This window comes from Scyliorhinus canicula, chromosome 12, assembly GCF_902713615.1.
Source record: "Scyliorhinus canicula chromosome 12, sScyCan1.1, whole genome shotgun sequence".
In the NCBI taxonomy this organism is placed as follows: domain Eukaryota; kingdom Metazoa; phylum Chordata; class Chondrichthyes; order Carcharhiniformes; family Scyliorhinidae; genus Scyliorhinus; species Scyliorhinus canicula.
Window position 1 is genome coordinate 21,629,957 of NC_052157.1, and position 15,357 is coordinate 21,645,313.

Below are 15,357 nucleotides of genomic sequence, written 5' to 3' on the forward strand. Positions count from 1 at the left end.
GTGTGACGTGTCAGGGAAATTAGAGGTGACAGCGTTCCAATGATATTTCCGGCTTCCATATTGGTAGGTGTCGTGGGGCTGGAAGATGGTGGGTGCGGTCTACCGGCCACACTGCGCCCAAAAGTGTAGCGCAACGACGCAGGTAAACGACTGGAAACCCTGGGACTTACCCGGCTCGTCACACCTCACGTGATCTAACGTGATCTCATGAGATATCATGATGTGAAGCCCGCCATTTATGGGCAGCATGAGAGTACAATGGCTAGCACAGTTGCTTCACAGCTCCAGGGTCCCAGGTTTGATTCCCGGCTTGGGTCACTGTCTGTGCAGAGTCTGCACGTTCCCCCCCGTGTCTGCGTGGCCCCGTGTCTGCGTGGGTTTCCTCCGGGTGCTCCCGTTTCGTTCCACAGTCCAAAGATGTGCATGTTAGGGGGATTGGCTGTGCTAAATTGCCCTTAGTGTCCAAAAGTGGTTAGGTAAGGTTACGGCTGGGCAGCACGGTGGCACAGTGGTTAGCATTGCTGTCTACGGCGCTGAGGACCTGGGTTCGAATCCCAGCCTGGGTCACTGGCCGTGTGGAGTTTGCACATTCTCCCCGTGTCTGTGTGGGTTTCGCCCCCACAATCCAAAGATGTGCAGGGTAGGTGGATTGGCCACGCTAAATTGCCCCTTAATTGGAAAAAAAAAAATAATTGGGTACTCCAAATTTAAAAAAAAAGGTAAGGTTACGGAGATTGGGTGGAGGTGTGGGCTTGGATGGGGTGCTCTTTCCAAGGGCCGGTGCAGACTCGATGGGCCGAATGGCCTCCTTCTGCACTGTAGATTCTATGATTGTGGGCTGGATTACCGTTTGTCAAATCTGCACATTGTAACGAGACAGCTACTGTCGCTTTAATATGTAGTTCCCTGAAGTAACCATGGTGTTGGGATCTATCCCCTCCATCTTGGAGACCTCGGGCGAGCGCTGTTCAGTGCTGGTATCCACAAACGGAGACCAGATGGAACGGCACTTGTGGGGGTCTCCCAGGGGATAGATGGCCCCATGTGCATGCCACCATTGGTACCGTGCACTGGTGGTGCCACCCAGGCACTGCCAAACTAGCACCCTGGCAGTGCGACATGGATACCAGCCTGGCACTGCCAAGGTGGTACTGCCAGCTAGCATTTCTTGCACAGTGGTGATTGGGCAGGGGGGCCCAGGAACCCCCTTACAGTGAGTTAAGGCTTGTGATTGGGGAGGGGGTAGGGGAGGGATTGAGGGGGGGGGGGGGGGGGGTGTTCGGGATGCCATTTAAAAATGATGCCCCGATCTCTCCCTGAGAGTAGGGCAGGAAATGGGACTACGTGCACCCTCAGCCACGCTTTCCACGCTGAGGCTCTGTATCCATCCAGAGTCACATTAGATAGTGTTGTGTTTCTCGGCGCTGCAAATGCTGGGAAACATGCAGCTAAATGCTCCTGATATGGGATATAATCCCCATTTGGTTAAATTGTGACCAATATCTGGAGTAAGCCTGTGTTTGTTGCAGTGCATTCTACAAATGGTGCATACTACAGCCACAGTACACCAGTGCTGGATGGGTGCTTATGGAGTTCATCAGCAGAGGCACCAACAAAGCAGAATGTCTTTTCCTGGAGGGTGTAGAACTTGGGTGGCAGGGTAGCACGGTGGTTAGCACTGTTGCTTCACAGCGCCAGGGACCCAGGTTCGATTCCTGGCTTGGGCCACTGACTGTGCGGAGTCTGCATGTTCTCCCCGTGTTTGGGTGAGTTTCCTCCGGTTTCCTCCCACGAGTCCTGAAAGATGTGTTGTTAGGTGAATTGGACATTCTGAATTCTCACTCAGCGTACCTGAACAGGCGCCAGAGTGTGGCGACATGGGGATTTTCACAGTGAAGCCATTGCAGTGCTAATTTAAGCCTACTTGTGACCCTAATAAAGATTATGATGATTATTGGTGCGGCTGCATTAATCCACATCTGTTGCAGATGTTCCAGCAAAAAATAGGACTTGAACATTGTCGATGGTGCTGAGGCTTTCAGGGGTCATGAAGTGTGCCGCACCTCAGAGTAGCCAATCCCAGTCTGCTTTTGTAGCCGAGTTGGCTGGTTCGGTTTGAGCAACATTTGAAAAGCATTTTGGCATTTGAAAATTACTGACCAGCACCATCAGGTCCTGTCGATCTCAGACCAACATTGTTGTGCACATTTGACTCTGACCTTTGAGTCAAAAGCCTGTGATTTCAAGGTCCACATGGATTTGAGCATACAGACTTATACTGACCAGTGCAATACTGAAGGAATGCTGCATTGTTAGAGGAAACTTTTACAGCTAAGATGTTAAACCATGTCTCCCGCTGTTTGCTGAGACAGGCACTCTTTGAAGAGAAACAGAAGTTTTCCTGCTTTAAGGAGGAACATTGTCCAGGACATTCACCATCAGCAAAGATTCATTTCCTCTTCGTGGGGCTGTATGTACAATGCTATATTGGCACTTGTAATGTTTACTCATTGAAAGGAACTAAGACAATGGGCGAGAGAACTTGGGAGTGTTTCCCGCTACAGAGGCTGATGGGACACATCTAATCTTCCGGTCCTGACCTCATTAATCATGCACCCGGATGCTTTGTGCTGTATTCCTTGGAAGGACAAGCCTGATGGTGTGTAGTCCGCCGTCCTATCTGGGTGCCATATTGAAAAAGTGCCCAACATCACTGACCCGCTATTGAGAAAGAAGGCGGACCTCCTGAAAATGAAAATGCATCTCCAGGAGCACTCAAGAGGCTGGAAGATGGATACCGGCCAGAACACTGAGTCTGGAAGTTCCACCTGTAGATGCTTCCCCCCGGCCCCTCCCATCCATTGCTGTGGCGGTCTGAGGCCCAGGGCTGTCGGCTGCTTCCATCCTGCACTCTGGAGGCAGCCCCAGGCATTGTTCATGGGAGTGCCGATGTTTTCCAAACATGTTTCGCACTGGCATGTATTCCCGCCAGCGGGTGGAGAATTGGCTGTGATTAGAAGACTCCAGTCCGGCATTGCATTCTCGGGGTGCAGGTTTGTTTCACACGGCCAGCCTCCAGGGGTTGTTTCTGAACTGCCATGGCTGGCAGTAGCCGAAAATCCCGCAGAAAATTCACGCAGGTTTAAAAGCGATCTTTGGACCTCCCGCTGAATTCTTCCCCCCCCCCCCCCCCCCCCCCCCCCGGCGCCAATGGGGGCAAGGGCGAATTCCGCTTCGGCTGTCGGACACAATTAGTTGAGCCTACGTGGTCTGACTGGTGGTGGGGAACGACAGATACCCTTAGCTCATTCATTCAGAAAATATTGAAAATGCTGTAAGTGACAACTTCAGCAGAAATTAATTATTATTTAATGCCACAGATAGTAATAAACATGTCTTAAACACAGAATCATAAACGGTGATCTGATTTGTTAAAAACAAGATTCTGTGGATTAATATGTACGAACTGTGTCACTTAATTATTATTTTAAAACAGATTAAATTCAAAGCCTTACTTTATCCTGTCTTCTTCCAATTTGCACTGTAATTATTTTATTGGCGAGAGAAGTGGGCCTGTTTTTGTTCTGCTTCACCGTTCTATGGTTTGCCTTGTCAGGCTATTATGTTACTATGGCACAGGTTTCGCTACACCCATGTTTGCATCGTGCCAGAAGGAACAGTGACATTCCATGAGGCATTTCACTTACGGTGAAACTCGATCGTGTTAATAGGTTCATCGTCTTCAGGGAAGCTAACGGCTTCAGTTGGGCAAGCCACCAGTAGTAGAAAGAAGGGCACCAAAAAGGAGGAATAATCTGCACAGAGCTTCATGCTGGGCACGGTCTTCCTTCGCAAAATGGAAGATACCTGCAGAAAGAAAAACAAACAAAAAAGGAATTTTGTGAATCATTCGCCAGCACTAGAATTGTAACTCCCTCCAGCACACTCTGTAACTCAGTCAAAGCATGAGTGTTATCATGTGCTTTTTGAGCTCTTGTTCCCACTGTTGATTTACAGTTTTAACTCAAATGTTAGCAATGCAACAAAACTGAAAAACGAAATTAGCCAAAAAGAAGCCAATGATCTAATGAAGTCCAAAAGGTACCTTTTATATCTAATAAGCTTCTATCCCCCTTGACCAGCATTTACTCCTCAAGCAACTTTATGAAGGTGATCTCATTACGGATGGCTGGGCCTCGCTGTATGCCGATTGGCTGCTACGTTTCCCTACATTACTTCAGAACCACTTCATTGGCTTTGAAGTGCTTTGGGAAATCTCAGAGGCTGTGAATGGAAGCTGTTTCTTTCTTTGTTGTCTTCATGTCAATAGCTGTTTGTCATTTGACATTTTCCTGAGCCAAAATAAGCGGCCTTGATGTAAGTGCATCTTGTGATTCAGACTGACTGATCAGCTTGCTCATTCTTGCCTTGCTTTCAGTGAGCTAATGAAAGACAAGTTCAAAACTCCAGGCAAGTTTTGACAAACTTATGGAAACCGATTGTTCTGTTGATAAATATTTTTTTTTTTTAAATTCGCTGAAGGTCAAAAAATCTGGGCTCGATAAATGTTCAGTATGAAAAAATGGTCTGTGTTCTGCAGAATGACCCTTCCTCACCTCATCTCGGAGGCAAACTTTGAAGGGAAAATAGTTTTTATTGTTCCCAGAGACGAGTCTCCGTGGCACATTTGGAGTTAACCACTTAAAAATTTGTAAACGGAACACAATCTTTAATTCCAGATTTACCACAGATTAGAATTTTTTTGTCCATTTGAGGTGGATTAGTTTTACAGTCAATCCCTTGTAGAGTCAACATCATGTAAACACATACATTCAAAGTAACTGAGTTTGTTTTTCATGACACATAAAAATGACATGAGATTACCATGGAGCAACTGTAGTGGCAGAACTGTTGATGAGCGTGTTTGGACTAGTGCTTCATATTGAGTTTAATTATTTTATCAAAAGGGGAGATATCGTATTCGACCGAAACAGAAGTAGAAATATATAGAGTGACTCAAATTTTCCCCGCAATGTAATAGAGATCAAAGTGCTTTTCACTATTGATGGTATTGAATTTAGCAATTCTTCTATGGAACAATGCATGTGAGCTCACCAATTTTAAAGTCTTTTCCATCACAATTTTCTCCATTCCTTTCAAGAGCGCACAGGCATATGCAGGGCTCTGGTTTCCCAGGTGCCGGCAGCCCTCTGGCACCTTGCTCAATTGGCTGCTCCTCCTCATCGGAAAGCTTTGTCTTCACACGCACAGTACCCAGCAGCAGACAATGGATTGAAACAGGAACAGGGGTTCATTTTTCTGCTTCTGAGCCTCTTCTGCCACAGCGAACAACACGGAACATGGATAATTTTAGTCACAATTTCTTAACACTGCAACATTGATTGATTGGGGCACGAGGGGAGCTGTTCTGTTTCCATTAGCAGCTATTGTGGACAACAGCATTGACCAATGGATTTCTAACTAATGAATGGTTGCAATGTCTGCAAGGAAACTGCAATAATTAAGCCAATTAACTTGAACAGAGCTCCCAATGTTATTATTAATTTTTTTCATCCCATTCTTTATTGAATTAAGTTCACAGGTAGGCATAATACATTAGACAGAACAAGACTCCAAATGTTTAATAAAGTAATATTTTAGGTTGCATCTTGCATCACGTACAATAATAATGGATGAAGGTCAGAAGACTGCCAGGTATAATGTTATAATTTGTCTAGACCGATCTCCTCTGGGGTTGGAATGCCCAGTTCAGTCAATGTAGGCCTGAGTTCTTGAATATCGTAGGGGTAGATGTCTTTGTGAGGGCCAGATTTTTCCTTCACTGCTTCTAGGATGCGGATTGCACTAGCTAGATCGTTTAACCTACGGCCTGCTCTCAGTGCAGCATCAAGAATTTTGGGTTCAGGTACAAGGTCGTATCCGATAAGGGTGTTCATTCATTTTCTGAGCTCCCAGGCATCAGGATTGTTGAAGTACGTTACCCAGCGAGCATCAAACTCCTCATCAGTTTCCTGCTTGGCATGCAAATACCAGCGTGAAGCAAGGGCAGCCGCTGCTGGGTGCCCTCGCCGGGCCGCCGCTGTCCGCCTCCACATGGCCAGGCCGGTGCCGCTGTACCGGAGCGCCGCTCGGAACATGCCGCCGGGGTGTGTGTGTGAGTGGGTGGCTGAGAGTCTCAGCTCCCAATATTATTGCGTCCTTTGGAAAATACCTCAGCAATCAGTAAAATAACAATGCTATTATGTTTAAATTGATTTTCATTATTGTCCAAATCTTTTAGAATAGTATATTCCGTTGGCCACAGGCTTCCTTCAGGCATTAATTAGAATTACATTCAGAATGCTAACTCCAAGTTTGAAGTAAACTACTTAAACCTCCATTCCACAGCTGAATGTGATGATAATGTAATGTATTCCTTCAGTTACAGTGAAGAATAACTTGTTTTCAGAGACGAGGTAGGTGAGGGTCAGTAGCAGCTGTCAAGTGTGGACAGTTTCAAAAGGTAAAACGTGCTCATTTATGTCCCATGAACTTTGAATTGTATTGTACAGATTCAGCTATAGTTTGTCCCAGTAAAAGGCCTTTAGCTATTGCTAATGAGGCTTGGTGATCGTAAGCTTGGATGCAAAAACTGAAAGGAAAAAAAACAAGGTTTGATATCGCCTTTCAAAAGATTGCCCAACCTTGTAAAAGGCCAATACACCATTTGTGATCAATGTCAAAACAGCATTTGTTCCATTAACAACATGTTGAAAACAAAACAGTCTTAATAGTAGTTTTTTTAAAATGGCCTCTGGTTTTGCTTATCTTCTGTATCATGTAAATAAAAGGGGCCACGATCAGTGCCACAGGAGAGGAAGCCTCTCAGTCTGGTCTATCATTGATATAGAGCTTGAAAGCCATTGTAATGCTAATTGATGCAAACACTCAAAGGTAATTAGAATTGCTTTCCTTAACCTTCATAACTTTCAAGGTTACAGCTACTTGTCATCAATTTATATATGCAAGCAAGGAAATAACAAAACGGAGAATCATTACATTATTTCTCCTTGGGAGGAGACAGAGAGACAAACACACCTTATTGAGTCAAATTACCCACAGCTCTTGTACAATATTGAGATGTGATCAAAGATATATATCATGAATGCATGGGGTTTGTACATGGCTCTTGTGAGATTTCAAGAAGAATAATATAATCATATTGGTGACACCCTTTCAAATTTGTAGTGATTACAATGATGTGCATTGAATATTGAGCAAAGCCAACCTATGTACAGAATAACAAACTTGGCTAATTGGTGTTCCAGCTGCTTCCCCCGCTTGTCAGACTTTGATGTACGGTAGTGTTTAATTTTTAAACTTGCAGTTTATGATTATGGAATAAGTTACAATTAAGGTGCGTGAACATCTAGGCAAATATTCAAGCTGTAGGGGCCGTCTCATGTCAATTGACGCATCAGTCTGCAGGTGCTATCCCAAGTATGCAATCCCTCGGAGGTTTGAAAAGAGCCAAATTAAACGCAGGCTGTATTGCAGCCATCAGAACCGGTTAAAGTGGTGACAAAGTATGTTTGTTTTTGCCTCCAGACTAAGAAGGATTTCGCTAATATTTTTGTGCTTTGGTGGTTGAATGCCTTTTAAAAAATAGATTTAGACAGTAATGAATGTAAACACAAAGGTGATGTTTCAAGCTTGCTTGATTTACACCAAGTAACTTAGCTGCAGTACACCAGGAATTAATGTTGCTGAAAACCTTGACTTGGTCTTTATGTTGTCATGTGCTAAACTGCAGATCCAAAACAAATCAGTGACCATTGATTTATACAACTCCAGCTCTGTTTTATAGAGTGACTCATAATAAAAAAACTGGGTCAGGCAAACAAATGAAGCTGGTTAAACTAGTCTGGGTTGTTTGAACTCAGCCCCTTGAGTCAGGTTCAGGGTCTTTAGTTTAACTCCTGCACTACTCCAAATATATGAACTTGTCAATGTTTTTTTACTGTTTTGTCACTGAAAATAGGTAAGCTCCCCCAGACAAAACTAATTTAGGAAGACTATAAAAGGGTAACATTTTAGGCTAATTTGTTACCTGTGGCAAGAGTGTGGACAAGGAAAAATAAGTTCAAGTTTTTGCTGCTGCTTATTGCAGATTTATCGGTGAACAATGATATTTAAAAACAGGGCGTGTACATAAATCCTCTACCTAATGTTCAATAAATCCTTTCCCCAATGTTCTATTCTGAGTTTTAAAGTTCTGTGGCCTTATCATTTTGATAATTTGGTTTCCGGATTTTACATTAAACCAGTAATGTAGGCTTTGCAGAATAACAATGATTGTGCTTTATCTGTGGCTTGATTTCCTCAGTCTAAAAACACAGCCTGTACATTGATTACACACTTTAGGGAGCTGTTTCCAGCAGAGGAACTATTTCCACAGTCAACACTAGGGCGGCACGGTAGCACAGTGGTTAGCACTATTGCTTCACAGCGCCAGGGACCAGGGTTCGATTCCCGGCTTAGGTCACTTTGTGAGGAGTCTGCACGTTCTCCCCGTGTCTGTGTTGGTTTCCTCCGGGTGCTCCGGTTTCCTCCCACAAGTCCCGAAAGACATGCTTGTTAGGTGAATGGGGCATTCTGAATTCTCCCAAAGTGTACCCGAACAGGCGCTGGAGTGTGACGACTAGGGGATTTTCACAGTAACTTCATTGCAGTGTAAGCCTGCTTGTGACATTAATAAATATTATTATTACATAAACCCTTGCCCAGAGTGGTCTCATTGAAAATCTGTGCAGATGGGCACATTTGACGTTAACCCGTAACAAAAAATATTTTAACTGTATTTTTCAATCATGTCCAAAAAACTGGAGTCAAATAATTTTCCAGCAACAGTGTTAGAAAATTATGCAGTATTGAAGCATTAAACTAGGGCTCCAAACTATAACAGTAACAAAACTCAAATGAATCAATTCATAAATCTCATACATTGCGGCTTATCATGTGATTTTAAAAGTAGGATTGGTGTTAAATTACCAGGAATGGTTGAACATGCTGATTTGCTGGAATATCTCAAGAGATAGGTAAAAGTAACACTGCCCGTTAAGAACAAAAAAAAAGTTATTCAACCAAACAACACTCTCAATTTATGGTTTCAATGGTAATTTGGAGTTTTGGCTGAACTAAGTACATCTCTGTACAAATAACATTCTTTCTGTATGCATAAAATTTTATTATGCATGGAAAATTAACTAAACATGGATCCATAAAGTTGGCTATTGTACACTAGAAATGGCTTCAAGAGATTCAGACTGGAGTATTACACCGTACAGGACTGGCAACCCCGAGAAAAATTACCAAGGCAAACTGTGAATCGCATTCAACAAATCTGGTCATTTAGACATAGAACAGTACAGCACAGAACAGGCCCTTCGGCCCTCAATGTTGTGCCGAGCCATGATCACCCTACTCAAACCCACATATCCACCCGATACCCGTAACCCAACAACCCCCCCCTTAACCTTACATTTATTAGGACACTACGGGCAATTTAGCATGGCCAATCCACCTAACCCGCACATCTTTGGACTGTGGGAGGAAACCGGAGCACCCGGAGGAAACCCACGCACACAGGGGGAGGACGTGCAGACTCCACACAGACAGTGACCCAGCCGGGAATCGAATCTGGGACCCTGGAGCTGTGAAGCATTTATGCTAACCACCATGCTACCCTGCTGCCCATTTGTAGGTTTGCAGTCGATAAATGAGCGTGAAAGTTGCCAGACTGACACAAAAATCCAGCTGCGTCATGACTGTCCTTCAGAAATAGAAATCTGCCAAACCTACCTGGTCAGTGCACACGGCTCTCGTCCTATTGTATTTGATTGACTCTTATTGCCACCGTGGTGCCTAGGGACAGACACTAACTTGGCAGTGTCACCCACATTTCAAGGACACACAAAAAAACTTTTCAACTCGGGACAGAGGGAAAAAAACAAACTTATACATAAAGTCAGCTATTCCATGTTGGAAAACTCTTCCAAAGTTTCCCCCTCACCCCCTTAGCCACCCCAGGACTCGGGTCCTGCTATGCTTCCAGTTTGCTTTATGGATCTCTGGCTGGCCAAATAGAATGCTTCAAGTGTCTCTCCATCATAGGATTTGAGGGTAATATGACATACTCAAATGGCCACTCTTGCTGTTTATCATTAACAAAAAATGCTTGGTGCTTTAAAGAGTCATGTCAACCTTCAAAGTGGACGCAACTTTCATCACAAATAGATGTGACAGGAAAATCAAATTCAAGACAAAAGAAAAGTGTTGTCCCTGATCGCTGATCCCCCAGTGTGATTAAAGAAGCAAGATTGTACTGCCCTTCAACATCTGGGGGCTTTAATAGTAAAAGTTTGAACGGTTACCAGGCTCGGTTCTGCTCCCCAGTCACCACCCAGCTCCCCCCCCCCCCCCAAGAAAAAACAAGCATTGCGCTATGCTTCATGACGCTGCCTTTCCAAATGTGCATGACTCCTAAGCAACCCCCTGCTGCTGTATTTCACTCCCTGCCTTCCCCCACTTTACTCCATTCCCTTAATATACCGTCTTCCACCCAGACCGAAGACAAAACGCACTCCAGACTATCCACAGAATTTACAGTGCAGAAGGAGGCCAGTGAGCAACAGAGTGGAAAACTGGACACCATTTTATATTTGTTTGCAATAATTATGCACAGCTTTTAAGTTTGCCTAAAAACTAGTCATGTGGCCCAGAAAGGTTTTAAAATGTGGTCACACGTTTAACCAAAAATAAAATTTGTGGACATTTACAGCATCAATAACTCCAAGCCTTGAACAAAAAAAAAAGTTTAACAGCAATCGCCCTTATCCATCTCTTGGAGTTCACCAGGTATTGACAATCTAAAACTGGAAGATGCTAGATTCCCCACTGATCGTACACAAAAAACAGTTTGCAGGTGTGATCCATTGAACTGGATCACTGCAAGGCGAGGCCAAACAGACAAAAGGCACTTCATGTTCTGGATGTTAACTTTAGTTACTAAAGCCGGACAATGCAGCCAGTGGTGTGGAAGGAACAAATAGCTGTAGCCAGCTGTGCCGTTCACAATTAGATGATCTTTGTGTGGCTCAAAATGATTCCGGAGCCAGTAGCCTGTTGTGGCCCAGGACAGGATGATGGATGATCTACAACACAGTCTCCAACTGCACAGAATGGTGGAAGTTCACTTTATGTCTATTAAAATGCTAATCCTTGTTCATTAACACAAAAAAAGTAGAGAAATCAAGTTGAAAAAAATAAACACGAGAAAAGCAATGGGCACCAACCACATTACAATTTGATTCTGGTTCCGCAAATATTGAATTTGTGCGTAAGTGTGACCATTTGCCGACTGAACTTAAAAATTTCAGTGAAGCTGTTTGAAGCATTTAGACCCAAACAGCTTTTCCCATATTAACAACTTTCTGGTTCATTCAGCCTGGACAACTGGCAATTGAATGTAGCACATTCTGTCAGAGAAGGGAGCGTTAACAGGGTCAGTAGCACAGAAATAGTCAACTTGAACCCAAAACTCCATTTTGTAGGGAGTTGATTTTTAATAAACATTTTCTCTGGGTAGGGATAGCACAGCCAAACATCAAAAATACTATTAAGTTATCTCTGCGCTTGGAAAAACAATCCAGTTTATTGTTGTTTCGTGACCAAAAACTGTCAAAGAATACTGAGAACGGGGCTTAAATCTTCTCATTTATTCTCAATTATTTTGAAAGATAGCATTTGGAAGCCGCCAAATTAATGCAGTGTGGGAGTGAACTTCTACATATGCATTTTTTGCACTAATTTATTTAAAAGCTGAGGAAGATACAAAAATTCTTGCGCTTCAACTTCATAAACACAGATCACATGAGAATCGACAATTAGGGGACTTATTTTTAAAACAGTAATTTTTGTGATCTGGAAGGCACTGCCTGAAAGGGTGGTGGAAACAAATTCAACAGCAACATTTAATAAAGTATTGGATGGATGCTTGAAGGAAAAATTGAATTATCGGGTGATGATGGGCTCTAATGGAAGGCTCGACCATAGAGCTAGTATAGGCATGATGGGCCAAATGGACTCCGCTACATCTGCCTATGATTCATTGGGTTTTTCATTTACCAATCTGACCAGTTAATTTGCTCCGGGTTAAAGAATCTCGAGACCTTGCTTGACTTCCAAAATATAAAAAGGACTCCTTGTTCAAGTAATTTATCTCCATATCCCTTGCCCTGGCTAAGGAGCCAAACAATGTCTAATAATAAATGTCAGCAAATGTTTGTATTGGATGAAACGACAATCAAATGGAATAAACATCAGTCTCACCGCCCTTCCTAACGAGTGTTATATTACTGCCAGAATTCTATTATTGTATTAATAAAGTAAGCAAAAAAAACCTCAAGTGCACTTACCCAACCTTATCTAGGTTTTAATGGCTTTTTCCTGTAATAGAATTGTGAACTAACACGGGAAAGTGTATACGACTGACTGGATTTTTCATTGGGCAGTTGATGAAGGCTTACTGGTGGCGATTCTAGAGGCTTGTCACAAATGTTTTCCATACCTGCTTGAGGCTTTATTACACCTTTGCAGAATCGTGTGCCACTATTGAAAGCGCGGATTAAAATTTCCTGTTATGGGGAGTGCAGGCCATTGCAAAAATCAAGGTCCCTGTTCTCCTCAACTGGCAACTGTGCCTCCCTCCCCGCCGCCTTCACTAAATCTTACTTGAGCATTAAGTCTGGAGCCAAGTCATAATGGAGGACGGCTAAAGGCTTGACTTTAGCCTTCCCCAGATAAAAACTAAATACAGCACTCCAGTACAATACAAATTAGATTAGTTGCGCGCAGTTCTGGTCACCATTTAAAAGGATGTCGAGGCACTGGGGAGAGCATAGACAAGATTTATAAGGATGATACCAGAAAATCGTGGTTATACACATTGAGAAAGGATGGACAGGCTGGCTCTCTTTTCTCTTATAAAAATACTCGATGGTGACCGGCTTATTATTATTATATTTTTTTTGAAGTATTTTTATTGGCACGGTCTTAAAATTATGAAAGGTTCTGAGAGAATGGATGCAGAGAATATTTCCTCTTGTGGGAAATAGCATTACCAGGACCATCAATATGAAATTGTCACCACGGAATCCAATCGGGATTCAGAAGAAACCTCTTCACCCAAAGAGCGGTGAGAAGGTGGAGCTCTCTCTACAGCAGGGAATGACTGAAGCAAATAGTATTTAAGGGGAAGCTAGACAAGCTTATGTGGGTGAAGCAAATAGTATTTAAGGGGAAGCTAGACAAGCTTATGAGGGAGAAGAGAAAGAAGGTTAGGATGGTAGAATTCAATGAGCAAAGATGGTCAGAAGCTCGACTGGAACATAAATGCCTGCATGGACTCACTGGGACAAATAGCCTGGTTCTGTGCCATATATTCCAAGTCAATCCAAACAGGCAGAATTATTTGTTCCGTCTACCTTTGTAAAGGAGGGAACAATGAAGAAAGATTAGAGAAGCTTAAATTCTGTAGTCAGGCAAAAAAAGGTAATCAGTAACCTGAACAAGGTAAATGAGGCATGAATATGTATTGATGATAAAGTGAGCCCAATCTATTACTCAAGGTAAATCAAGCCTGCAGGATTACAGGACTTGAATTAGCGACAAGTAACAAATTATCATTGGGGAGTTGTGTAGGCGCTTGGGGGCATCTGGCAAATGCATTAAAAAAAAATTAGTTCGAAAATGCAATCTCAAGAGATTTAAGTAATAAACTTGGAAATATTGTTTGCACGATTACATATTTAGTATTATTAGATAGGAAAGGAGGACGAACTCAACTCACAACTAAAGACACCAGAAACGAAAGTAAAGGATCAGTAAAGGACAATTGCCCATCAGGCTTGCCTTCCTGGTATTCCCAATATCCATTTGCAGTTTGAACCAATCTCTAATCTTTGATTCTGGCAGAACGTTCCCCGTGTTTCTTCAGTGTTACAGAGCGGGCGGGATTCTCCGCTCCCGGGATTAAGTGCCCGTTCCGACGTGAACGCCATCGTGTTTCACGACGGCGCGAACAGGGCCTGGGCACGACCTATTCTGGTCCCCACAGGGGGCCAGCACGGCGCTGGATTAGTTCACGCCTCTCCAGCCTCCTTACGTGGCGCCAAATGGGCACCGTCCAACCCGCGCATGCGCAGTTGGGGCAGCTCACTCCTGTGCATGCGCAGTTTGGCCGCACCATCCTGCGCATGCGTGGGGAACTTCTTACGTGCGCCGGCCCCTCACCAATATGGCGGCGGGGTTGTGGGGCCGGCCACGGAAGGAGGTAGGCCCGGGGGGGTAGAGGCCGGCCCGCCGATTGGTGGGCCCCGATCGCGGGCCAGAACCCATCGGAGGGCCCCCCTGGTGAAGGAGCCCCCTCCCCCACCCAGCATTCCCGCACAGTTTCCGCCGGCAGCGACCAGGGGTGAACGGTGCCGGCGGGACTGTCATTCTTTTCGCCGGCTGCTCGGCCCATTCGGGCCGGAGAATCGCCGCTTGCGGCGATTCGTCGAGTGGCTCGGCACGATTCTCACGGCGCTGGTTTCGGGGGGGGGGGGGGGGGGGAGAATCACGTGCGGGTGTCGGGGCGGCGTGGTGCGACTCGCGTGGCACCCCGGCAATTCTCCCACCCGGCGTTGGGGGTGGGGGGGAGAGAGAAGAATACCGCTTGTGTTCTCTGATCTGCCTCGAATTTACTTCTTACAAATTTAAACTCATGCACTCATAAAATTATTCCATACATTACCACCATAGAATGTAGTGTTAGCAAACATTAGGCACCAATGAAATAAGGCCAACTCTGGGACCTTCCTCAAGTATGAAAGAATTATAGACTTGGACACTGTTATAACCCCCACAAGGACCAGAGGGAAACCATTGTAGGACTCGTGAAGTACGAGCTTCCCAGATAAAGTGGAGACCACCCAATTGGAGCTTGTTACAGACTTACATAAAAGCCGGCCCAAAGCTTGGCCTGGTGTGGTTAGTTCTCCCAGCAAAGACTGGAATTGGAGTGAGTTACTGCCTGGGGCAGAAGATGGTATATAGTTAAATAAATCTCTGTTTTACTGGCTTCCTCAAGTTATTAAACTGGCAACGAGGGCAAAAGGAAACTCCAGATTCACTTGTGGAACCACCTAGCTGCCCAGTCGATTATAATCCCTGGAATGTGGGGACATAACTGGAAGCCTTCCATGCAGGCCTGGAAGACGGGAGCCAGTATGCTGAGTGCACGGGGTATTTCTTCCA

General features: G+C 44.4%; 1 protein-coding gene and 1 pseudogene across 8 annotated transcripts in view; both read right to left on the reverse strand.

Annotated features, from left to right (window-relative positions):
• Positions 1-15,357, reverse strand: part of sema6dl (sema domain, transmembrane domain (TM), and cytoplasmic domain, (semaphorin) 6D, like) — a 379,666-nt gene that overhangs the window by 28,814 nt on the left and 335,495 nt on the right. For 4 of the 8 annotated variants that reach the window (XM_038813921.1, XM_038813916.1, XM_038813917.1 and 1 more), the window contains exons 5-6: positions 5,116-5,336; positions 3,708-3,867 (exon numbers count right to left, since the gene is read on the reverse strand). In XM_038813921.1, coding sequence (XP_038669849.1) covers positions 3,708-3,867; positions 5,116-5,244 — 289 coding nt within the window. In that variant the 5' untranslated portion in view covers positions 5,245-5,336. The remainder of the gene's footprint in view (positions 1-3,707; positions 3,868-5,115; positions 5,337-15,357) is intronic. The other 4 variants (XM_038813920.1, XM_038813918.1, XM_038813914.1 and 1 more) reach the window with 1 other exon arrangement.
• LOC119974732 lies at positions 5,553-6,618 on the reverse strand (annotated as a pseudogene).